Consider the following 27,957-nt stretch of genomic DNA (forward strand, 5'->3'; position numbering starts at 1 on the left):
TGCAAGTGCACCAAAAATATATGTGTATTGTGCAAATGCACTATAAAACATGTAAATATGCTTTACAAATGCATCAAAGTTTGTGCATGCATATCATACCACCTAAAATATTTAAGTTTAAAAGTTCCTAAAAAATGTGCTAAACGCTCATATTTATTGTTTGAGAATACTATATAGCTTGAGAATAATATAGATTTGAATTCGACTGCCTTGAAAAGCATGTGATCGCCTTGAGAGCTGAATAATCTTTGAAAATCAGAGAATCTTTCAGAGTCAAATTAATCAGCATGTAAGCTTGCTTCTGAGCAGATTGCTCCTATAAGGCTGAGTTGTAAGTCCCATATTTTAAGTCTAATTCTTCTCGTCACAACTGCTAGAGTTGGTAAGATTTGAATCTCATGATAGATGTTCTAACTATAAATTTAAAAATTTTACAATAAAGAATCATTTTCAAATCCTATTCTATAAATCAGCATATAAGTATAACAATTCGTGAGATACTTTATTTTATGTTCACATTAAGCCATTAATGTCTTTTACGAAGAAAGTTCATTCTAAAATACAAACTCTCAGGGTTACCTAGTTCATAATATCGTTCTTAAATTTAATTCTTGAATCTGAATCTATGTGAGTAGGCGGGCAAAGTTGCCAATGCTCAAATAATAAAATAAAATCATTCAAATAATTTGTTGATGGTCGTATTGATAGATTCTATTTTTCAAAATATTCTCTAGTTTTTGCACAAATCATTTTGGTCTTAGACGCTAGAAAATATTTAAAAAATTAATATAACAAAAAATATTCAAGTAAAATCCATCTCTCAAAGATAAAAAACAGTAATTCATCCACTATTTACTAAGTTTAACAATGGCGGTAAATTTAAGAATAATATTACCTCATAAAGAGCCAATGTCTCCTCAGTCGTATCAATTGATCAATATCAAAAGATCTCACACCATCAAGCACATGCCACATTACCTCTAATCAGATGATTTTATCGCCAAATGACACTACTAATTAACAATTATGATCGGAGCCCTTTTTGCTGGGTAAGTTGACTGTGAAACAACCCTATTAATTTACAATCACGATTATAGCTTGAATGTTCTCCAATAGCTTTAAGTCCTTGGAGTGGTGTATCATAGGGTACACTTAATAGGACACAACACCTTTTATTTGTTATGCTCGACTAAAATTTAACCATGGAGACAAATATGCATACCTCCCACGCCTAGAAGGTTTCCTTAAATGACACAACCCATGATTGCCAATAATGATCTTTTTGTATTACACAACCAAATGAAAACTACTATATCGAAGCATTTCACAGCATGTTGAGTCTGCAACAATTGATGTATTTTCGAAGGTCTATTTGGAAATATTTTATTTTATTTTCTTCAATATTCATAAATGATGCAAGTCCCAAATTTTTGCTACAAAATACTACTCTTCCCAGATAATAGAAACTTACATGAACTCACAAAAACTAGACAAATTGATGTAGGCAACAGGGGGGGTGTCAAATCAAACCCAAAAATTTGATTTTTGAACCTGCGTTTGTTGTTTGGAAAATCTTGCAAGCTTTGTCCAACTTCCCTCATTCCTTCCCTCTTTGAGAAAGCTTGCGAGCTTGTCTCCATTTCTTCTCGGGCTTCTAATCTCTTTCGTCTCTCCGCAAGTTTCATTCCACCTGTATCCTTCTTCTCATTATGTTTTTGATTATGTAAGCGTCGTTTGTAAGAATCAAAGTTTGTAGGTCTTTCATTTTACTATATAAAGTTGGGGTTTATCGTATTTGTGTTCTTTTGGGTATTTTGTGAGTTTCTTTTATATAGGAAGTCATTGCTTCTTTTTGTGATAAAATATTTGGGTCCCTCTCCCAAATTTTTGATTGCATCAAATTGGTATCAGAGCAAGTTAGGAAGTCCTAGGTTTATAAGTCGGTTTGTCGTATGTGTCTTGACGTCATGTAAGTTTTGTTTGTGAGTTCTAGTAAGTCTTGGTAAGTCATAGCAGTTATTGTGTGTGAGTCTAGGTTTCTTTAGGTTGAGTCTTTCTTTGAGTCATGTTTATTGTTGAGTTTTTTTAAAAAAGAAAATGGAAAAAGACAAAAAGATGGATTCAGTCAAGGAAGAAAGCAAGCCTGAAGATCCTGAAGTTCCTCTTCCGATGGACAGATGGATTCTAGCTGAAGGTGATTCTACAGATCCGCTACAAGATAGATTATACAAACTTCAATATCACATGTTCTTATGTGATGAGAAATACGAGAAAAGAAAGAAGTATCTTCAAAGACAGCTCGAGAAAGAGCAAGAAGAAATTATGAAGAAATTTGAAGCAGAGATTCAAGAACTAGATGCACCGTCTTCGCCTCCTCAGAAGAAAGCTAAAGGCGACTCATCAGGATATGAGTTTTTCAAGTAGGGGAGTCTGATGTAGGCAAAGGGGGGGGGGGTCAAATCAAACCCAAAAATTTGATTTTTGGCTTCTCTAGCTCATTAATGTCAAGTGGGAGGTTAGCTCATTATGGGCTATTTTTAGTTCATTTATTAAACTAAAAATTAGCTCATTATTACTTTAGACTTGTGTTTTCTCCTTCCCCTTTTTCTTTTCATTTCCTTGTGCTTGCTGTTTTCCGTGACTTGTCCCTTAGATTTCCGAAAATGGCTGCTGGTTTCCTGTGCTGGGAAGACTTCCCGTGCCTTGGCCCCTTGGTTCCCACGGCTGCCTCTTCGGGTTCCGCCTGGGCTGTTTTCCCGTGGCTGTTTGGGGGCTTTTCTGTGGCTTTGGTGCTTTGTTTCCTGTGTAGAATTAGGGAATATTATGAGTTGGCTGTTGGCTTTTCATTTCCCTCTTTAAATTAAGAATATGAAGGGCTTTTTTTTGGGGCTGTTTGGTTTCCGCTCTCATGGTTATATATAGAAGTTGTTTTGGGATGTTAAAGTAAGTTTATGATGTGATTTTTGGAAAGAAACCTGCGGGTTTGTTGTTTGGAAAAGCTTGCGAGCTTTGTCCAACTTCCCTCCTTCCTTCCCTCTTTGAGAAAGCTTGCGAGCTTGTCTCCATTTCTTCTCGGGCTTCTAATCTCTTTCGTCTCTCCACAAGTTTCATTCTACCTGTATTCTTCTTCTGATTATGTTTATGATTGTGTAAGCATCGTTTGTAAGAGTCAAAGTTTGTAAGTCTTTCATTTTTCTATATTAAGTTGGGGTTTATCGTATTTGTGTTCTTTTGGGTATTTTGTGAGTTTCTTTTATATAGGAAGTCATTGCTTCTTTTTGTGATAAAAAATTTGGGTCTCTCTCCCAAATTTTTGATTGCATCACAAATTTGACAAAAAACAAACTTTTTATAAGATAAAATACTATTACAAACTTGGACACAAACACCTTACAAACTTTGACAACATAAACACAAATAACTTGCCAATCATTGAGAAGAAGGATACAGGTGGGGTGGATACTTGCGGGAAGAAGAATGAGATTAGAAGCCAAGACGAAGGATAGGAGTAACTCGAAAGTTATCCCAATATAGAGAAGAAGAAGAAGTGGATAAAGCTCTCAAGCTTTTCCAAAAACCTGCAGGTTTACATCTCCAAAAATAACATCATAACCTTGCTTAACCAACCTTTTTATGCCTCAAAACATCTCTAATATATAGGCACAAAAGGGGTGCCAAACAGCCACCTAAAACACATTTAATATCTTAATTAAAAGAGGTATATAGAAGGCCAAAAGACAGCAAAACTGCTGCAGGAAAATTGCACAGAAAACAGAGAAAATCACTTGGAATTCACCCCCAAACAACCACCTAAAATATTAATTAAAATCTATTAGATTTAGGGAAATGAAAGGCCAACAGTCATAACACATCAGCCCCCAAACGGTACAGCAAAACAGAGCAGAAAAGCCATGGGAACCAAGCAGACAGTCGTAGGAACCAAGTAGCCAGCTGCAGGAACCAAGCAGCCAGCCGTGGAACCAAATGGCCAGGCCACGGGAACCAAGCAGCCATCCACGTGAACCAAACAGCCAGCCACGGGAACCAAGAAGCCATCCACGGGAGCCAAGCAGCCAGCCACGGGATCAATTTGGTATCAGAGCGGGTTAGTATATCCCGTTTTGTCGTGTGTGTCTTGGTGTCATGTAAGTTTTATTTCTGAGTCATGAGTCATAGTCCATGCAATCAATCTTCGGAAGCCTCAGGACAAGTTCAAAACAAACTCAAGCTTCATCAGGAGATGAGTTCTTTCAACCGGAGGAGAATTGATGTAGGCAAGCTTTGGGCTGTTTTCTGCCTCTTGGTTTGGACCATGGCTGTTCTCGAATTGGGCTTTGGCTGCTGGTTTTGAGCTTAAAAATTGGGTTCTACTTAAGTCTAGCTCATTAATTCTTGAGTTGATGTTTAGCTCATTAATGTGAAAAGGTACTCTTCTTATTTAGCTCATTAAAATGAGTTATAATTTATGCCTTTTCTCCTCCCTTTGTCTTCTTGATTTTCCCCTTGCTGGTTGGTTTCCCGTGATGTGCCCCTTTGTCTCATGTGCTGGCTTTTGGGTCCTTTGCTGGCTGGTTTCCCGTGCCTTGATGCCTTGCCTCCTGTGCTGGCTTTTCGGGTCTCCTACTGGCTGGTTTTCTGTGGCTGTTTGGGGGGGAATTCCATGTGATTTTCTCTGTTTTCTGTGCAGTTTTCCTGCAGCAGTTTTGCTGTCTTTTGGCCTTCTAGATCTCTCTTTTAATTAAGATATTAAATGTGTTTTAGGTGGCTGTTTGGCTCCCCTTTTGTGCCTATATATTAGAGATGTTTTGAGGCATAAAAAGGTTGGTTAAGGAAGGTTATGATGTTATTTTTGGAGATGTAAACCTGAGGGTTTTTTGAAAAGCTTGAGAGCTTTGTCCACTTATTCTTCTTCTCTATCTTGGGATAACTTGCGAGTTACTCCTATCCTTCGTCTTGGCTTCTAATTTCATTCTTCTTCCCGCAAGTATCCACCCCACCGTATCCTTCTTCTCAACAATTGGCAAGCTCCTTAGGTGTCTTTTTTTTGTGTTTATGTTGTCAAAGTTTGTAAGGTGTTTGTGTCCAAGTTTGTAATAGTATTTTATCTTATAAAAAGTTTGTTTTTTGTTTCATTTTTCTTGCATCAATAAACTTTTCTATATCATCAAATAAACAATAAGTAAAACTATTTACTTTTTTTGTTTCATTTTTCTACCAAACAATACAATAAACAAGAGTTGTACGCAAGAATCATAATACAATTTCTCTCCCCACTAAAACATTTACATTACCATGATTATCAAAAGAATATATTGACATATCATGATCATACTTATGATCAAGATTTATGTAGGTAAGGTAGGGGTGAGTAACACTAGCTTACAAAGTTACTCAAAATCTACTATAGAGTTCAATATATATAACAATAATTTGTATGAAAGTATAACATGGTATGAACAATAAAGCATGTTTGAAGTAAACTAACATAATATTTATGTTGGCTATTGTAACTATCAAATTAGTGTCATTATGAAATTATTTTGGAGACTAAACTAGGAATAAAAATAACCCAAAAAAATTCACCGAAATTAGTAGAGGCTAAGTAAACATGCAAGTCTTACCCGATCTAAATCAGGTTATTATAGGCAACCAATTACTATAGAAGCGATCTTTACACTTTTGGTCATATTGGACCATCTATCTCCTTTGACTGAGTAGACTAGTACCCATGACAATTTGGGACAACAGAATAATGAGACCTTGATTAAGTTTTTCATCATTTCTCATCATTCTTCCCATTATCTACTTGAAGTTGATGATAGAAAAATTTCAATCCTAAACCAAAATTGTTATTACTATATGCCAAGTGCTTGATGTTTATGTAATGACTAGCCTTAATCGAATGCTCTCTCTCTCATCATCAAGAGATATAATTAATTATACGAGCTTGCTCCTACAAGAAACCTATAATTTATCAGATTCTTTTTGGGTGTCCACTGAAGTTATGTGTAGCATTTTCCATTTTTATTGCATTTTGTGCTATCCCCTTCTCTTCCCAATATTCCTTTCTTTAAGCAGTATGCCCGTCTTCTTTAAGCATTATGCCCTTCTCGAAGCTTGTAATTCCTACAACAGCGAATATTGGTTTTATCTAGGATATGTATAACAAGAGCGAGCAATGTTGAACTATGACAATTAGTTATTATAGAAAGTTATTTCTTCGTGAAAGAATTTAGAGCTGTCCAATGTGTTAATTATTTTGTATATGTGACAAATCATATTGCATCGAATGCTACGTTTTCCCATTGCCCAAATGATTTTCAAAATTAGCGTAATTTGTGCAATAGCCTTCCTATTATGCCAGCAATATGCGATTTCCTTTATTCAACTCTAAATTGTCATATTTATTGAGTTATAGCCCTCTCTTTCATTTCTTTTAATTTTCATGTTGTCTGTTGATGCTGATCAATAAATTATTCCATGCAGATTTCTGAATCATTGTTTTCAAGCATAGTTAACCATCTTGTAAGTGTGGTCGAGTTGGAAGCCTCCTCTTTAGCCTCAGTTTCTATGGAAGCCCTCGGTCATATTGGGCTACGTCGTCCTTTGCCCAATGATATCAATCATGATGCAATCTCAGGTACTTTTTCTCATTGATCTCTCTCGATAAGAGGTACCTTTGTTTCTTGTCCATGGTATTTTCATTTGCTGAACATTCAGTTTACTTTCACAGGCAATCTATTACTAATTTTGCATGAAAGGCTAAGAAAATTGCTTGATGGGAATGACATCAAAACTATTCAGAGGATTGTTGTTGCTCTTGGGCATATTTCAGTGAAGGAAGCATCAATATCTCACTTGAAAAATGCTCTTGATTTAATTTTTGGTCTTTCTCGGTCGAAGGTATTCATCATCTAAACCTTGTGGATTGGCAAATTTGTATGTGAAAAATACTAATTTTTTGAATGCAGTTGCTGTCTAGTTAGCTCTTTTTTATTGCACATTCAGGTTGAAGATGTACTCTTTGCTGCTGGGGAGGCTTTATCATTTATATGGGGAGGAGTACCTGTGACTGGAGATGAGATACTGAAATCAAATTATATTTCCCTTTCTCAGACATATAACTATCTTTCTAGTGAAATTTCCTCAGTTTCAATGAGATGGAGCTCATCTGAGCTTAATGTTGATAATGAGTCTCGTGCTTTGGCAAGAGATCTGATAATAAAAAAACTTTTTGACGAACTACTTTATAGTAACAGGAGAGAAGAACGCTGTGCAGCAACTGTCTGGTTAGTTTCGTTAACCATGTACTGTGGTCATCATCCTAGGATCCAGCTTCTTCTTCCAGAAATCCAGGTATGTGACTTTATTAGTGCTGTTTTAAAAGAAAATATTTCTTATGAATCAGATAATAAAAGGAGAAGGAAAATAGTTTCTCAATTGCAGGGATTATTGACCAGATTAGTACAAAAGAAAGAATAGGGAGGAATCTGACATGCCACCTTGAACCACTAGTCGACCCACTTTGGAATGTAAGATTGATGGGAGGAAAAACTGTGGGTGGGGATAGCAATTTTTATGCACTTCGAGTGGGTATGTTGTATGGAAAATTTCTTGCATATTGAAGTTCTTATGAAATCTCTAGTTCTTGGTTGCAAGAGCATATTTCGTGACAAGAAATAATATGTCGAGTGTCTACAACTGTTGACCACTAACCCAATACCCAGGATCTCATAACCACCCCCACTCAATTAACTCCCTTACACGACAGTAGACAAAATTGAACTCTCTCCCACTCTTTGTTCATTCACAGGCAGGAATCGAAGCTCCTCTCTCTATTCGTTCGTACGACATCGCACGCAGAAAGGCCTCGCTCCCTCTCAACTTTCTTAGCCGCCGAACTCACGCCTGCAAGAGTAGGAATTGGACCCTTCCAGGCGATCAAATTCCCTCTCGATCTTTATGTGCAGCACACAAGGAACGGCCTAGCATTCCTTCTGCCCTCACGCGACCCAGCCCCCACGATCAGTCCTCACGCGCAAGCAACTTAGATGCCCCGCGACTTCATTCATGCACGGGAATAACCTTGTGACTCCAGCCCTCGCATGCCCATGACTTCGCCTGTGCTTGACCAAATCTCTCTTAACCGCACACAAAACTTCTGCCCAGACGTACACTCGTCGCCTCCCACAAATATGTCCTCATGCTCGATCAATGTAGACACGACTCTGACCCAACCCCCTTGCGATTACGACTTCACCTGTGCATCCAACCTCCCACACCAGCATCCGACATCACCTGTGCATCCAACCTCCCACACCAGCATCCGACATATTCCGTCTTTACTCAATCACTCGACTTGATCGATCCTCGACTCATCGCTGCCTTCATCACTCTTTCTATACTAAAATGTATAAATTTCATTTTTGCTTGCTTAAAAAACAAGTTCAAAAGAACCCACACACGAACATATACTGGATTCAATAATGAAAAGAACAAGAACTAAAGAAGTCCCTACATCCGTTGTATCTTTGATTTGGCTGGGAAGAATATAAATTTTATGAAGACCTTACATCCGTCGTATCTTTGATCCAGCCAGGAAGAACGAAAGGCAAATCTCTACTCGACACCCCTATGCTAGGTGGGATGCCAGGAGGTTGCTGAAATTTTAAATGACAGGGGACATTTATATAATTAAATCCAAAATTAATTTTTGAACAAAAAAAAAAAGGTTTGAACAACAAAATCATGTACATCTAATTTAATATCTTAACCAAATGAAGATATTTTCATTCCAAATGATTTTTCTCTAACTATGATCCTGGAGGTTTAGATTGAATAACTTATATAAAACAAAATTATGAGTAGCATAAAATTTGCACGTGTAGCTTCTTCGGCTCCTTCATTGCTATTGGACTTCACTCCTTGACTACGTTCCCTTCCTGTTAGATCGGATTTTAGGATCTACAAAATTTTAGGATCTTCGTATTGTTTTGATCTGATTTTGGTGAATACTTCGTACTGGATTGGCAAAGTATGCTTTGATTTGCTAATTTGGAAGCTTAAGATCGCGGAAGGGGCGAGCCCATGGATGATTTCTGTTTTTTTTTTTCTTTGATTGGCTTGGGCTTTGCTGCTTTCGAGCAATGAAAAATCGGGCTGAACTTCCTAACAGCAGTCATCCAAATCATATAGATGAATATTTTGTTTTGTTTTCTCTCTTTTTATTGATATGAAAGGATGAGGAGAATCAAGTTGCTAAGGTTGTCAATGTGGAATGCTTACGTGCCATAGAAGAAAAATAATATTTTTTTAGTTTGGTTGGAGCTATAACTCGCTGAAAGTGGGAGATTTTTGAAGGAATATGCTTATAATTAATTTACCCATAAAACTATATGAAAAATAATTAGTTTTACATTTTTTAACAAGGCAACAAATGCTCGTTCCCTATTCTTTCTTGAACCGTTGAGTGTTGTATAACTTGTTATCATTGCATATAAATAGATTGATGTAAAAAACCATAGTTCTTTCATTCGATCCGCTAAAGTATCTGCTCCATTACAGCAAGTAAATCAGAATCCTATCCAATTACTAATAGTAAGGTCCAGTTATCCTGTTTTGTAGATGAACTATAGTCTATAGGAAGTTTGGACAATAGAATACCACAAATTGTTAATGCTTTTTTTCCGCAATTAAAAAAGTCATGGAAGAAGGAAAATGCATTGAAGACATGGTTTTGTACTTGAATTTATCCTATACTTTGTCACGACCCAGCCCGATAAGCTCGTATAGGCGAGGCGGGAACAGAGGTCGGACAGGATGAAATAAGCCTTCATAGCATAACATCAAAAGATCTAACATAAACCAAACATCTTCAACTATATAATGAAAGAGCCACTAAAGTAAATCCAAGTAAAACTTCCATTTTTCGTTCATCTTTCAAAAGAAATATGTACATAGAGATTTCTTCCAAAAGAAGGGATCCAAACAAATCTAACTCTCTCAAAAAATTTTACATACGTCTATCTATAATCAAAATAACAAAACTCAAAAGAACCTGCCACCAGTCGTCTCCCTACGATGGTAAGTACGCGGTGGTTGGTCTACCATTATCTAATCGCAGGATCTCTTGAAAATTTCTCAAAACATGGGTGAGTCATAACTCAATAGGCAAATGCTTTTTCAATTAAATTTAGAGAAAATAGGGTGTGGAAAATAACATGTATGTCAATACTTTGTGTAGGAACATTAAACAAATCATAAAAATTAAGTAACATGCCTCTAAGTCGACCATTAAGCCTCTTTCTTCAGTTAAGCTTTCAACCAATCACTTTACACAACACATGAATTATTTTCATAAATCATACGATGTTTTATATGCATATAATGTAATATATATCTTATAATCACACTTCTCTGAAGTATCTTTTGTACTGATCTGGTACATTTTGTTTGGCCAAACCCTTTACCATTTGGTTCAAAAGAACCCATTTACCATTTAGTTCAAAAGAGCCCCTTTACCAAAGATACCTCCGCATCAACATGCACATACATTCATTCTTTAATTATTCATAAAAGATCCTTATTCATGCATATGGTCAATTGTCTCCTAATGTGCTACATGATTTCATGATAGTATGAGGAAAGAAATGAAATAAGTACATTCTTTATTCATCACTTTAGAAAGAAACAAGTGCATTATATACTATCACATAAGAGATGTACTTGCAATGTAAGATAACACATGAGTAAGAACTCATATATGATATTAAGTATAAGCTCAATTGTCTCTAAACCATTTCCAAATGAGTTCATATAATTAGGCAACCATACAAACATGTGCATGACATTTAGAGCATAATAAGATATAAAAGCAGTACGATTGGAATAATGTTAAAAATTTTCACGACAGTATAAAACATGCTATGGTGGAAAGAATTGAAATTTTCTTCTAAATTTAAAAGTGTCACTTTTACCTACCTCAATACAATGTGCTCCGCCAATTATCCTTACGAACTCTTCCTTTCCACGCGTTCAATAGCTAAATGAAACACACGCATCAAGTAAAAATCACTAATCCTACATAAATTCTCTAAACCCTTATGCTATGGTAATAAAGGACCCCTCCCTAATTCATGTTCATGCGTCCCATCTAAACCCCTTAAATCATATTTTATTTTTTATAGAAGAGTCACATTCCTAGATTTCTATTTAAGCACACACCATTCCCTACACTCAATTAGCATTTTAAAATCAAATTTTATTTTCGGAATTATTAAATACCAAAAATACGAAAATTGGTTTTTGATGTAAGAGTCCTAAATTTGCTTCTAAAAGTCTTCCCGAACCTAATGGAAACCTTCAAGCTCAAAAATTCTATGATTAGGGAAAAACCCTAATTTCCAAACCTAAAATTTCTTCACAAAAAAATGCATTATTTCTATTATGGGACTCCTATTGTCATTTAAAAACTATCCTACGAAACCAATTTGAAAGAAAAGAAAATTTGAGGAAACCCTAATTTTTTTGAAATCCATATTTTTAGTGAAAACATTTCATTCTAAGGTTTGAAAACAGCCCTTAACTTTCCCTCAACTTATCTCAAAGGAAAATTTAGTTTTCTCAAAACCCTAATTTCCTACCCTTAATGAAAACTTAAGGAAAAAGAAGGGAAACACTTGCAAACTACTTACCTTAACATTCTCTTAGATTTCTCCTTCAATCCTCCTCGAAATCGCCGCCGGAAACCACCTCCAAAAGCTTCGGTTCCGCCTCCTACCCGACGCCCCCCCCCCTTTTCTCTCGCTCGGTTCGGCCGCAAGACGGAATAGGGTACCAAAATATTTCGGTCCCCTATTTAGAGTGGGAGCCTCATTCCATTTGCCTAAAGTCCAAACTACCATCACTTAAACCATTTGTGTTTTAACACTCCTTAAGGGCATTTATTGGCATTTTCGAACTTACGCGAATTTTAATTCTTAAATTATGTGAAATTACATATGGGTTTTATATATCGTTTCACTCAGAATTTTGCGCACTATTTTATAAAATTATTTGCGTCGAATTCCGACGATTTTGAAAAATTTACTTAAAACTCGTTGCGACGCATCGAAAAGCGTGCGAGGTCTAAAATGACATTTCTGCTGGTTTTACAATTCTCCCTCCCTTATAAAAATTCCGTTCTCGAAATTTAAGACAAGCGTTAAAGAATCATACCTTAATCAAATAGGTGTGTGTAGCTTTCCCTCATCTCTGATTCCTTCTCCCATGTAGCATCTTTCTCAAATCCATGCTTCCAAAAAACTTTAACATAAGGAATCTCTCTGCTTCGTAACTGCTTAACATCATAATCTATGATCTTCTCAGGTTCATCTACAAATGTGAGATCTGATTGAATATCTATTGCTTCAATACTAATCTTCTGAGCTTCATCTGCAATGTATTTCCTCAAAGAAGAGATGTGGAATACATTATGTACTCCACTCATATGAGATGGCAAAACCAATCCGTATGCCACACTTCCAACTCTTTTTGATATTTCAAATGGGCCAACATACCTTAGACTCAATTTCCCCACTTTTTCCAAATCTCTTTACACCCTTCATAGGATTAACTTTGAGGAATACAAACTCTCAAACATCAAACTCAACAGATCTATATTTGGCATCGTAGTACTTATTCTGTCTGTCTTGCACAGCCTTCAATCTGTCACGGATTAGTTTTATCTTGTTAGTAGCATCATCTATTAAGTCAGCTCCAATGATCTTTTTTTCTCCTGTTTCAGCCTAACATAAAGGAGTTTGACACTTTCTTCCATACAAAGCTTCATAAGGTGCCATACCTATACTTGATTGGAAACTGTTGTTATAAGCAAATTCATTCAGTGGAATGTGTCTCCCATTTGCCACCAAAATCTAGTACACATAATCTGAGTAAATCCTCCAATGTCTGAATAGTCATCTCTGGTTGACCATCTATTTGAGGGTGGAAGGCTGTACTGAAAGTAAGTCTGGTGCACATTGCCTCTTGAACCTTCCTCCACAAACTAGAGGTGAATCTCCCATCTCTATTTGATACTATCGATCTTGGTACACCATGAAGTCTAACAATCTCATTAACATACACACTTGCCAACTTCTCAACAGCATCAGATTGCTTGATAGGTAAAAAGTGTGCCGATTTGGTCAACCTATCTATTATCAGTCATATAGCATCATGACCATTTCTGGACCTGGGTAAACCAACTACAAAATCCATGGCTATGTCTTCCCACTTCCATTTCGATATAGGTAAATGCTGCAATAAACCTCCTAGCTTTTGATGTTCTACCTTAACCATTTGGCAAACTGTACACTTAGCCACCATTTCTACACTTCTCTTCATCCCTGGCCACCAAAAGTATTCCTTCAAATCTTGGTACATCTTGTTACTACCTGGGTGAATGGTATAATTTGAATAGTGAGATTCTTGAAGAATGTCATTCCTTAAGTCTCCAACATCAAGGATGCAAATTCTGCCTCTATACCGTAGTAGATTATCCTCATCAGGCTCAAACTCTTCCACATGACCTACCTTCACCATATTTAAGATTTTCTCAAATTATGCATCTTGTGGCAAAGCTTCCCTTATCCTGTCTTTTAATGTGGATTGAATGATCATCTGATTTAAGGCCACAAACTCTGCATCATTGGGCTGAACTATAGAAATCTCCAACTTCTCCAAATTTCTTATCAACTCATGCTGTTGTGTAATCATCCAACTGGCACTACTGGAAGTCTTCCTGCTCAAGGCATCCGCTACTACATTTATTTTGTCTGGATGATATTGGATATTCAAATCATAGTCCTTGATAAGCTCTAACCATCTTCTCTGCCTCAAATTCAACTCTTTCTGTGTGAAGCTATATTTCAAACTTTGGTGATCAGTAAAAACTTCGCACTTCACCCCATACAAGTAATGTCTCCAAATCATTAGGGCAAAGACCACTGCAGCTAACTCTAGGTCATGGGTTGGATAGTTTCTTTCATGGTTCTTCAGTTGATATAATCATAAGCAACGACCCTTCCATTTTGCATCAGTACACAACCCAACCCTTTATGTGAGGCATCACTATAAAGCTGAAATCCATCTATCCCTTAAGGAATAGTAAGCACTGGAGCCGTCATCAAACACTGTTTCAATCTTTGAAAAGCCTCTTCACATTGATCTGACCATTCAAATTTCACTGCCTTTTGGGTCAATCTAGATAATGGCATTGTTATCCGAGAAAATCCCTCAACAAATCTTATGTAGTAACCAGCTAAACCCAAAAAGCTTCTGATCTCCGTCACGGTAGCTGGTCGAGGCCAATCTGCTAGAGCTTGTACTTTTTACTGATCCACAGAAATCTACCCATTACTGATCACATGCAGAAAATTTACACTCTCATCCAAAATTTACATTTGGAGAACTTTGCATACAGTTCATTTCCTTTCAATGCATGTAACACCATCCTTAAGTGATTTGTATGTATCTCTTCATTTGGGGAATAAACCAGAATATCATCTATGAATACTATCACGAATAGATCCATAAATGGCTTAAAGATTCTATTCATAATGTCCATAAATATTGCAGGGGCATTTGTAAGATCGAATGGCATCACCACAAATTCGTAATGTTCATATCTAGTATTGAATGCTGTCTTTGCTATGTCCTCTTCTCTGATCTTTAGCTGATAGTATCCTGATCTCAAGTCTATCTTGGAAAACACAAAGGCACCCTCCAACTGATCAAACAAATCATCAATTCTCGAAAGAGGGTATTTATTCTTTATAGTCAGCTTGTTCAATTCTCTGTAGTCTATACAAAGCCTAAAACTTCCATCCTTCTTCTTCACAAAAAACATAGGAGCACTCCAAGGAGAAGTGCTAGGCCTGATGCATCCCTTATTAAGCAATTCTTGCAATTGATCTTTCAATTCCTTCAACTCTTTTATCGCCATCCGATAAGGGGCTTTAGCAACCGGATCTGCTCCACTAACCAGCTCAATAGTAAAATCAATCTCCCTGCTTGGAGGCAAGCTAGGTAAATCATCTGCAAACACTTCTGGATATTCTTGTACAATAGGTATCTCCTCTAATCTCTTCTCTTCTTTCTTCTCCTCCTTAACATAGGCTAAAAAGCCTAAATAACCCTTTTTCAACAATTTGTATGCCCCTAAGGATGAGACTATCATGAAAGTTATATCTCTTTCCCCTATGAATTTAAATTCTTTCTCCCGTGGCATACAAAATTTAAGTTCTTTTTTATTACAATCTATGGTCACAAAGTGGCAAGACAACCAATCCATACCTAGGATTGTATCAAACTCTGCTAATGGCAATATAATATGATTCGCTTCTAAGTTCTTGTCACCAATAGTCAACTCCACATGACACTTCCGATTAGTTTCCATATGTGTTCCATTTGGCATCAACACTGACAACAGCTTCATCATAAGTGTGGAAGACAAGTGGGTAGATCTAACAAACTCTTCTGAAACGAATGAGTGTGATGCTCCAGTATCAAATATCACTCTAACAGGTTTGTTATACACAAAGATTGTCCCTGATAACATATATAACATAAAATTCATTCTGTTTATATAATATAGGAAATTAAATGACATAATTAAATCTCATACCTGTGACTACATTAGGAGAATCCTGAGCCTCTTGTTGTGACAATCCATAAACTCTTGGTTGAACCGGTGGACGAGCTTGGCCTTGTGATGGGATAGATCCAGTAGACTCTACAGTTCTTGGCCTGTCAGCTGTCCTTTGAGGAAGAGTATTGTTCTGGCCTTAGTAGTAGGTTTTTGTCCTAAGAGAGGACAAGACTTTGCCATATGCCCTGGTTGATGACACCAGTAGCATGTATTAGTGCCAGAGAGGCACTCTCCCTTATGAGTTCTCCCACACTTATTGCATACAGCTATAGAAATGCTACTATCTAAAATGTTGGATTTAAGCTTCTTCCAATGGGGTTTTCCTGACTGAAAGGACTGAGTAGCCTTTGATCTATCCTCATTCTTTCTCTTATGGAAATCTCTCCTCCTCTGAGTACTTTATAAATCTAGCTCAATCCTTCGTGCTCTCTCAACTAAAGTAGAGTAATCTTCAATACCCAAAGGAACCAATGACTGTCTAATGTTATCCCTCAAGCCACAAAGGAAGCGGTGGCATTTCTTTTCTGCATTAGGAATTAAGTGAGTGGCATACCTAGAAAACATGGTGAATTCAGCCTCATATTGCGTAATGGTTTTGTCACTCTGCACCAGTCTCATAAATTTGTCTTGCATTTACCTCATAGCAGTCATCGATACATGTCAATCTCTAAACACCTTGACAAACTCCTCCCATGTTACTTGGCTGCTAGGTCTTTCTCCAAAAGTTTCTTCTAATTGACTTCTCCACCATCTTTCTGCTTCCTCATTGAAGGCATATGAAGCTAAGGTAACCCTTCTATCCTGAGGGCATAGCATTCCTTCCAATATCTTCTCAACCTTCATCAACCAATCCTCCGCCTCTATGGGTCCACCTCCTACGAATGATGGAGGCTTCATATCTTGAAATAACTTTAAATTCTTGTCCATCACAGTGCTTCCATTGCCTCTTGCTTGAGTCTGAGTACTCTTTATCATCTGTGTCATAGCGACCATCATTTGTGTGAAAGAATCCAATATAGCATTAATGCTACTGCTTTGAGATTCCGCTACTTATGACAAATCTCTCCTGACCTCTCCAGTATTGCCAACAATGGCATCAGGTTCAGGTTAATCAGCCCTGAGACATAAAGTAACAAAGAAATCTAAGCAATCTATAGCACATGCATCCTATACCTATTCTAACCTATAGGATCATCCTATTGGCTCTTTCATATTGATCAGCATGTTAAAACAAATTTGTTCTCATACCACTCTTGTCATGATCCGGCCCGGTAAGCTCGCATAGGCGAGGCGGGAATAGAGATTGGACAGGATGAAATAAACCTTCATAGCATAACATCAAAAGATCTAACATAAACCTAACATCTTCAACTATATAATGAAAGAGCCACTAAAGTAAATCCAAGTAAAACTTTCATTTTTCATTCATCTTTCAAAAGAAACATGTACATAGAGATTTCTTCCAAAAGAAGGGATCCAAACAAATCTAACTCTCTCAAAAAAATTTACATACACCCATCTATAATCAAAATAACAAAACTGAAAAGAACTACCGCCCATCATCTCCCTACGATGGTAAGTGCGCGGTGGTTGGTCTGCCATTATCTAATCGCAGGATCTCTTGAAAATTTTCCACAACATGGGTGAGTCATAACTCAATAGGCAAATGCTTTTTCAATTAAATTTAGAGAAAACAGGGCGAGGGAAATAACATGTATGTCAATACTTTGTGTAGGAACATTAAACAAATCATAAAAATTAAGTAACATGCCTCTAGGTCGATATTAAGCCTCTTTCTTTAGTTAAGCTTGCAACCAATCCCTTTACACAATACATGAATTGTTTTCATAAATCATAAGATATTTTATATGCATATAATATAATATATATCTTATAATCACCCTTCTCGGAAATATCTTTTGTACTAATCAAGTACATTTTCTTTGATCAAACCCTTTATCATTTGGTTCAAAAGAACCCCTTTACCATTTAGCTCAAAAGAGCCCCTTTACCATTGGCTCAAAGAGCCCATTTATCAAAGATACCTCCGCATCAACATGCACATACATTTATTTTTTAATTATTCATAAAAAGATCTTTATTCATGTATATGGTCAATTGTCTCCTAATGTGCTACATGATTTCATGATAGCATGAGGAAAGAAATGAACTAAGTACATTCTTTATTCATCAGTTTAGAAAGAAACAAATGCATTATATACTATCATATAAGAGATGTACTTGCAATGTAAAATAACACATGAGTAAGAACTTATGTATGATATTAAGTATAAGCTCAATTGTCTTTAAACCATTTCTAAATGAGTTCATATAATTAGGCAACTATAGAAACTTGTGCATGACATTTAGAGCATAATAAGTTATAAAAGCAGTACGATTTGAAGAATGCTAAAAATTTTCACAACAGTATAAAACATGCTATGGTGGAAAGAATTGAAATTTTCTTCTAAATTTAAAAGTGCCATATTTACATACCTCAATACAATGTGCTTCACCAATTATCCTTACGAACTCTTCCTTTCCACGCGTTCAATACCTAAATGAAACACATGCATCAAGTAAAAATCACTAATCCCACATAAACTCTCTAAACCCTTATGCTATGGTAATAAAGGACCCCTCCCTAATTTATGTTCATGCTTCCCATCTAAACTCCTTAAATCATATTTTATTTTTTTTATAGAAAAGTCACATTCCTAAATTTCTATTTAAGCACACACCATTTCCTGCACTCAATTAGCATTTTAAAATCAAATTTTATTTTCGGAATTATTAAATACCAAAAATAGAAAAATTGGTTTTCGATGTAAGAGTCCTAAATTTGCTTCTAAAAGTCTTCCCGAACCTAATGGAAACCTTCAAACTCAAAAAATTGTATGATTAGGGAAAATCCCTAATTTCCAAACCTAAAATTTCTTCACAAAAAAAAGCATTATTTCTATTATGGTACTCCTAATGTCATTTAAAAACTATCCTACAAATCCAATTTGAAAGAAAAGAAAATTTGATGAAACCCAAATTTTTTTTGAAATCCACATTTTTAGGGAAAACATTTTATTCTATGGTTTAAAAACATCCCTTAACTCTTCCCTCAACTTATCTCAAAGGAAAATTTTGTTTTCTCAAAACCCTAATTTCCTTCCCTTGATGAAAACTCAAGGAAAAAGAAGGGAAACACTTGCAAACCACTTACGTTAACCTTCTCTTAGATTTCTCCTTCAATCCTCCTCGAAATCGCCGTCGGAAACCACCTCCAAAAGCTTCGGTTCCGCCTCCTACCCGACGCCCCCCTTTCTCTCGCTCGGTTCGGTCGCAAAACGGAATAGGGGACTGAAATATTTCGGTCTCCTATTTAGAGTGGGAGCCTCGTTCCATTTTCCTAAAGTCCAAACTACTCTCACTTAAACCATTTGTGTTTTAACACTCCTTAAGGGCATTATAGGCATTTTCGAACTTGCGCGAATTTTCATTCTTAAATTATGTGAAATTACATATGGGTTCTATATATCGTTTCGCTCAGAATTTTGCGCTCTATTTTATAAAATTATTTGCGTCGAATTCTGACGACTTTGAAAATTTTATTTAAAACTCGTCGCGACGTATCGAAAAGCGTGTGAGGTCTAAAACGGCATTTCTGTGGGTTCTACATACTTATTCTCTATCACGTTAATGATGTTGTCTCAAATTTAGATGAATTATAAATGGTTAATTGTGGGATTAATAGAGTCACTAGGTCCATTTAGCGCATTAAGCGCCAAATCTAAGAAGAGAAAAAAACTTTCTATGGATTCTAAAATCCTGATGGATATCTGGGTTATTACAGAAAATGTGTGATTATGACAATGTTAACATGAGATGGCTAATGACTTTAAAGATATAAGGTGCTGCTCAAAAATTAAAAGAGAAATTTGGCATTGAGCTCACAAGTAAACAATACAAGAATCAGATTAGATATCAAAAAAGTGTTTGGAATCACATCCAAGAATTAAGAAAGAAGTTTGGAGAAAAAAGTGTTTGGAATCACATCCAAGAATTAAGAAAGAAGTTTGGAGTGTCTTGGGATGACAGTATGAAGACTATCTTAATGGGTCAAGATGAGTTTCTATCGCATATCCAGGTAATACTTCAAATTTAGATGATTTTTTATAAATGCAAAGATGCAATCTATCTCTTACGCTTACTAATTTGAATAATTATAGTCTTTTCCCGAAGATGCACTATATTTTAATATTTCTCTTCCAAATTATATGGAGTTAGAGAAAGTTTGTAGTGAAGGTCATGCAATTGAAGATTGGGCTAGGTCATAAAATTATATTTATTAATTTGGACTCAAAATATTTAATCTTATTAGAATAGTTTAACTTTTCTCTGTAGACACTCAACCAAACAACATCTAAGTATTCAGAATGTATTAATTTTACTTTACTTTGCATACACCCAACCAAACAAAAAATAATTTCCCTGCATCACTTTACAAACAATCAAACATCCTCAAAGTATTTATTTTATTATGCATTCACTTTACAACAAACCAAACAACCCCTAAATATCGCAAAGTAACCTTTTGAAATCATGGCCATGATAATAGAAATTGATTGATTAAAAGTAGGCAGATTAACTTCCTTAAAACATGTTAAAGTAGGCTAGGCAAGACATCATCTTCGATGATCATTATTCTCCTTTTGAATAAGTCTTTCCTATCAGAACAGTGAATTAGTTATTGCCTCTTCTAGCATCGAGAAGAATATGAACTCACTTTTATTTATGAACACAAGTTATCTGTTATGCACATTGAAATGCTTATTTAATTAGTATGTCGTTCACTTAATCTGGTTATCAATCAGCTCGATAAGTGTTTCATTTGATTAGGTAACAAGTCAATGAATAATTTTACTCGTTGGTTCCATGGTTTAAAATTGTGCAATACAAGGCTCGCATTGAGACCCGCCTTTGTGCAATTCCAGTAAAAAACGCCTCGATGCTTACGCCTCGAGTTTTTTTTATAAGGCTTGCGCCTCAACTTGGTTGAGGCCCGCCTTGCCTCACTGGCATTAGGCTTACGCCTCATGCTATATATATTAAAACTTACATAAATCTTGAAGAAAATGCCCAACATTAGACTCTATTGGAGAGGAGGAAGGCGAGAGAGCAGTTTATCATAATGATGATTCAAATGAAGAACCCCTTAGTGATGACAGTGTTGATGACTTATGAGTTCTTATGTGATATGTCATTGCTATTTGTTTTTGGAAATTAGAATTATATGTTAATGAAAAGAATACTGGGATTTGAGAAAGATAGAATTTTGAGTTGAACTATATCTTATTATTGGGATATTTTGATTTAAATTCATATCTTATGCTTTTTTATGTTTTATATTATTCACTTATTAGTATATAAAAAATTTATAATTTTATGTTTATGCAATCTTTTGATTTTGATGCTTACGCCTCAAAACGCCTTGGCCTCACGAATGAAAAACGCCTCAATACCCGAATACGCAATTTTGAACATTGGTTGGTACACTTGATAAAGCTCATTTAATCAACTACTAAGTTCTTTGGTGGTATTGTTGATTACTAAGCTAAATATGGCCCATTTTGTTGCTAACAAGCAGCTCAATATTAATATTATGCAAGAATAATGTTCAAAATTTACTTACGTAAGAGTAATGCGAAAATGTAAAATATAAAAACAACAACAACATCATGCCTTTATCCCACTGTGGGGTTCGCTACATGAATTTTTTTTCTCCATTGTGTCCTATTAAGAGTTAAATTCTCATTTTAATCTAATAAAAAAAGTCATTTCTGATATTTTTTAATCAAGTCTTTTTAGGTCTATCTCTACCTTTCTTAACATAAGTCAAATCTAATACATCTACTTTCCTAATCGGGTCATCAAAAGCCCGCCGATTTATGTGACCAAACCATCTAAGGCAACTATCTCTAAGCTTATCTTCCAGTGGAGTTACTCCAACCTTTTCATGTATGTGCTCATTTCGTTTCCTATCTCTAAGAGTAAAGCCACTCATCCACCTGAGCATCCTCATCTATGTAGCACTTAACTTAATATTATGCTTCTCTTTTAATGGCCAACATTTTGCTCCATAAAGCATTGCAGGTCTAACCACTGTCTTATAGAATTTTCGCTTAAGTTTGAGTGGGGCTTTTTTATCACACAATTAGCCTGATGCATTCCTCCACTTCAATCTTTAATTTGAATTTTACTAATAATATCCCCATTTATTTCACCATCACTCTGAACAATAGATCGAATATATCGAAAACGTGTACTCCTATTAATGACTTGATCACCCAAAGTCACACTTCCCCGCTACATCTATTATTTCAAAATTATACTATATATATTCAGTTTTAGATCTGCTCAAACGATTGCCCTTAGACTCTAAGGTTGACCTCCATAATTCCAGTTTACCTTCAACTCCCTCTAGTCTTACCAACAAGAAGAATATTATCAACAAAAAGTATACACCAGGGTACAACCTCTTGCAAATGTCTAGTGAGAATATCCATGACTAAAGCAAAATGATGTGGGCTTAAGGCTGATCTTTGATGTGAGCCCCAACCCAAATCAAACCAAGTTAAAGATCCACATTTCTCCACTTTAGTTTACTCGGGATTCTTGAGAGGAGGCAACCAATGGTTGTTAATCAGATTCCTTGGACACTACAATCAATGGTTGTTAGTATTGATAAATTGAAACCTACGATATACTCAGAACGATGGAACCATGGGATCTTGATCAGGTGTACCTTCATCCCCCATAATTAAGATTAAAACATTGTTACACATTTTCATACTCCTTGACCAAACTAAAATATATTTCATACTTAATTAAGAGTGCTCTTTTAGTGCGTTAGGAGAGGTAATCAACTATGAGGGCTTGCGTTCATAGGAAGTAGGATCCAGATCTAAATAAACACTGACACTGCTCTCAGGGAAAATCTTGTTAAATATTAAATTCAATCTACCTCAGGGAAAATAAGGCGACCTTCAGCTTGTGAGAGCGATGTTCGTGCCTGTTATTATTTTTCCAGAGTGAACAAGGAGAGAAAGATACGAGCAGAAAGAAGAGGAAGAAAGCTTATCAATGGATAAAAATTATTCTACGCAAAAGTCTGCCTAACCAAATATATCCAAGTGAATATATTGGTGGAACAAATAGCCATCATTATGGAGTGAATGAGGATGCAAACAACCACCATCGTGATTGGTGGGCTAAAGTCATAATCATTTTCCTTTTATGCCAAATGCATCCTTGAATGGAGAGGATGAGCATGCAAGAAGGATTTATCCATTTGAAGTAGAAGTTTTAGTAGATATTGTTTGATTCGGTGGGACAATTGATGCTAATAAAATGGATGCTTACATTGACTAGTTGGAGACAAATGGCATTTTTTAATGAAGAAATAGCTTTTGTTGTGGTGAACAACACTGATGAGTTCGATGGATAAGGCAAACCTCTATATCTCTATTGGCAATGCCAACAACCATTGTATGTTATTTCTGCCAATTTGCTGCAGAAAGTAGGGTAAGACACCATACCTTATCCTGATCACTTCCCTATGGATTTGATACAGAAGAGGCTGGAGGTGGTGGTTTTTTTGTTCTATTTGAAGTTTGTAATCACAAGGATTACATGGATGGAATGATATGTGAGGTGGTTTTACTTGATATTCGCTAAGTCATCGTACCTCATACCTTCTTGATAAGTATGCAATACTACATCAATGGCCTTGTTAATGTTAGTTTAGGAAAAAAAGAAAGGTTTTATGCTGAAAAAAAAAGTCTATTGTGCCAATGATAGACATAGTAATGGCACGGAAAACTGATAGACTAATAAATCCAAGCTAGAACTTCCTATCAATGTTGATCTGTGCCTTGTCGAAGAAAAAAAGGAGAAGTAATGCTTTTTAAACATTAGGCAAATAAGGTGGAATGCATGTAAACTCAAGAGTAACATATACAACTCATCTCCGACACACCAATGTCTAAGTTATCGATATATTGAAACTCAGTTATCAAGATTGATTCCCTCAATGTTATGGCGATCTCGGAGTGTTTAGACCTTGGATGGTTTTGAATTGGCTTGCTTTCAGGCTTTAACTACCTAAAGACATTCAAAGGAAGAAGAGCATGCCTTCCAAAAGATCAATGAATCAAGTATTGCTAGAAATGTTGAAGAGAGGAGAAATTATCATAGAACCAAATTAAATCAAGTAGTACACTCAAAGAAATACTTAGAAAAAAAAAATAAAAAAAACATGATTTCTTCAATAACCAAACGTAATCATCTTTTGTTTTCTTAAATTCTGCTTCTTTGTTTATTTATTTGTATAGAGTTTTCTGGAACTTAATTTTTTTTGCAGTTTGTATCAAATATAACATTGTCTCTTGGATTGTTCTTTTTAATGACGGATTTTCATTATAGACAAGTGACAGTTTAATTTTCCGGATCACAGTTCTCCTAATTTAACGGTTTTCATGGTTTGTCAGGAAGTATTTTCACACCACCTTGGCGACCAGAATGAACTTACACAGGAATTGGCTTCTCAAGGCATGAGCATTGTGTATGAACTTGGTGATTCATCTACCAAGCAAGACCTAGTTAATGCTTTGGTAAATACCTTGACAGGTTCAGGGAAGAGGAAGAGAGCTATTAAGGTATGATATATTTTAGATTTCATATCTGAGCCCATCTTTACGACATTCTGTCTTTCCCATTTTTCTGATCTTCTATGAAATCTTATATTAATTTTGGGAATGAATTTCAATTGTTGATTGTAGTTGATGGAGGACTCTGAAGTATTCCAGGAAGGAGCTATAGGTGAAACTCTTAGTGGAGGAAAACTCAGCACTTACAAGGAACTTTGCAACTTAGCAAATGAGATGGGGCAGCCTGACTTAATCTATAAATTCATGGATCTAGCTAACTATCAGGCATCTCTAAATTCCAAAAGAGGAGCTGCCTTTGGGTTTTCGAAGATAGCAAAGCAAGCTGGGGATGTACTTGAGCCACATTTGCGTGAACTGATACCTAAACTAGTTCGCTTACAGTATGATCCTGAAAAAAATGTTCAGGTAGTAAACATGCTAGTTTCTATCTTGAGTTGTTTTAGAGATCTTTGTATTTTTATTTTCTATATATTTATAAATTATAACAAATGATCATGTGCGAATGAAAATATTTGTGAAATTCAAGTTTCTTCAACACACGCTATATGACTATTATCAACTTAAGTTATCATTATAAGCCGTAACTAGTGTAAAGGGTGTACTTGAATTAATGTCATTGTGGAGTTAGATTGATTCTCTAAATATAAACTTCACATTGTTTTATGGTTTTTGTTGATTATATTTTTTGGTTCTTAAAGAAACTTAAAGAAATTTTTTGGTTCATAAAACGGCGGCCTTCCGATGACCCGGTTAGGAGAGTAGAGGTATTAGATTTGTCTTATGTTAAGAAAGTTAGAGGCAGACCTAAAAAAACTTGGTTAGAAAATATTAGGAATGACCTTTCTATATTAAATATAAACGAGAATTTGACTTTTAATAGGACACAATGGAGAAACAGGATTCATGTTGCTGACCCCACGTAGTGGGATAAAGGCTTAATGTTGTTGTTGTTGTTGTTGTAAAGAAACTTGAAATATTTTTACTTGTCGGATAAGATAATATATGGTACTTATGTATGCCTGCATTCTAGAATCTGTGAAAATCTACTACGTCGTTATCTTTTAAAAATGTATTAATTTGCGAGCATCAGCACTAAAAGAAGAAAATAAAAAGGAAACATACTATAGAAAGCCAAAATGTGAATAAAGCTTTAAACTTTTCATCCCTATGCCTTCTGTTTGATATCACGAAGCTTTTCATTCTTTGAGCTGATCCGGTACTTGGATGGTATTTGTCATGTTTCAAACTCATTGAGTTTTAGTTTTACGGCTCAAATTTGTTTTATATTTATATAGATCAAAGTATTTGTTTTATTTCCGCATAAATTTGCTATGAAAAATAGATAGATTTTTCGTAATTTTTCGCACCAGGAATGTCTTGGTTTCTTCCTTTAACTTTGAGGGCATTGTTTGTATCCAAGTTGACGTCTCTTTAGGCATTTGGTGTATTCTTATGCATCCCATTGAAACTTTGAGAGCTTGTTATACTTTTGTATGCGAGGTAATATTGGTTGATTGGTACATGCTATTCTAAAGAGTTTTTTGTTTCCATTAAACTCATGTTTGCTCTATGGAATATCTGGCCTGATGCTCGGAAGCCTTTAAATTTTCTGTGTTAGGATGCAATGGAAAACATATGGAAGTCTCTTGTTGCAGATTCAAAGAAAGCAATTGATGAACATTTTGATCTCATTGTCGAGGATTTGTTTGCGCAATCTGGATCAAGACTTTGGCGCTCTCGGGAAGCTTCTTGTCTTGCCCTTGCAGATATTATTCAAGGCCGAAAATCTAGTCAGGCATGCTTAGTTTTCTTTTTCAAATTCTAATCAATATCTAGTCCAAAGGAAAGTCTTTTGCTTAGTTGATATGCCATTTCTGTAGTAATTTTCTTCAAAATATCAGTTTTAGTTGGCTAACTTATTCTATAAAATTTCTCTACTTATTTTTTTAATGAATTTACGAAACTGACATTGATACATTTCACTTTCTAGGTATCCAAGCATTTAAGAAGCATATGGATGGCAGCTTTTCGTGCTATGGATGATATTAAGGAAACCGTCCGAAAGTCTGGTGATAGTTTGTGCCGTTCTGTGACTTCACTGACTATCAGGCTATGTGACATTTCTCTAACTCCAATATCAGATGCTAGTGAAACTATGAATATTGTTCTTCCTTTCTTACTTGTTGAAGGGATAGTTAGTAAAGTTTCTAGCATACAAAAGGCATCAATTGGCATTGTAATGAAGCTTTCAAAGGTATGGTATACAAATTTCTAGTTATTCTGCAACTTTTGGGTTCCATCATACTTAAATTGATGCAAGCAAAAATTTGTGAAGGACCCCAAATTTTTGCAAGCAAAAACAAGACTCTTCGTAGGATATAAAAATATAGAAATGCTAAAAAAAAAAAAAAAATTATATAAGACAAAGAGACAACACCTGCACTAAACAAAATACAACTTTAATATTATAAAAATGATGCATACAACTTTATAACATAGAAACAACACCTAAAGAAGCTTGCATTCGTCGAGAAGAAGGATACTGGTGGGGTGGTTACTTGCGGATGGAAGAAAGAGATTAGAAGCCGAGAAGAAACATAGCTCGCAAGCTATAGAGAGGAGAAGAGGAAGAGGTGGCATAGCTCGCAAGCTATCCAAGAAAACCCTCAGGTTTCTTTCCAAAAATCAGCACACAACAACTTTTTCCATCCAAATGCATCTCTAATATATAGGCAAAAAGAAAGAAGCTAAACAGCCATAGCACTTCCAACCAAATCCAATCAGAATTGGGGAAATGAAAGGTCAATAGTCACCACAAAATCCCACAAGAACAGCTTAGAAAACATTGAGAAAGAAGCACGGGAAACCCTGCCAAAAGTCACGGGAAGCCCAGCCAGCAAGGGACTCGACGAGCCAGCACAGGAAACAGGGCAGCACTTCACGGGAAAATAGCCAGGGGGGAAACCGAGAGGGAGTGACCACGGGAACAACAACAGCTAGCAGAAACCGAGAAGTGCATTTATGAGCTTGTATAGAAGTATACCTTTTTGAATTTATGAGCTAGGAAGTGCATTTATTCCTCCAATCATTGAGCTAAACTTCAGCTCAAACATTAATGAGTTAACATCAAGTAGAATCCAAAATTTTGAGCTCAACACCAAGCAGCCAAGGCCCAACCCGAGAGCAACCAAGGCCTCCAACCAAGAACAGACAAGGCTCCAACAGAGAGCAGCCAAGGACAAACCAAGGCCAAAATTTAGGATTTGTCTTGACAACCCCCTTGCCTACATCATAAATGCAAGTAGTAATTTGCTAATTTAGCTCAGGGTTGTCACTCTATTCACTTTTATTTGGTTTTTTTGAATACATAGGCGCAAGCTAGTCAGCCTGCTTAGTCCACCCTAATGATGTATTAGCCTTGTGTTACATTTTGTGCAGTAAGCTATTGTTGTCCCTAGTCAATTGTAAGTTTATGTTGGATTTGGGAAAGGATAACTCACACTGAATCAGTCTGATCTGAAAAAACTCTATGATGCACCGTCACTTCTC

At 35.9% G+C, this 27,957-nt stretch overlaps 1 protein-coding gene across 1 annotated transcript in view; it reads left to right on the plus strand.

Moving 5' to 3' along the window:
- LOC110099972 (proteasome adapter and scaffold protein ECM29) overlaps positions 1 to 27,957 on the plus strand; it is a gene marked incomplete in the record, with an annotated part of 142,753 nt that overhangs the window by 65,735 nt on the left and 49,061 nt on the right. The window contains 7 exon segments of the mRNA XM_020827318.2: positions 6,487 to 6,640; positions 6,734 to 6,903; positions 7,009 to 7,356; positions 24,229 to 24,396; positions 24,520 to 24,813; positions 26,027 to 26,203; positions 26,399 to 26,662. Of these exon segments, the coding sequence (XP_020682977.1) occupies positions 6,487 to 6,640; positions 6,734 to 6,903; positions 7,009 to 7,356; positions 24,229 to 24,396; positions 24,520 to 24,813; positions 26,027 to 26,203; positions 26,399 to 26,662 (1,575 nt within the window).

This window comes from Dendrobium catenatum, unplaced genomic scaffold (assembly GCF_001605985.2).
Source record: "Dendrobium catenatum unplaced genomic scaffold, ASM160598v2 fragScaff_scaffold_1145, whole genome shotgun sequence".
Taxonomy (NCBI): Eukaryota; Viridiplantae; Streptophyta; class Magnoliopsida; order Asparagales; family Orchidaceae; genus Dendrobium; species Dendrobium catenatum.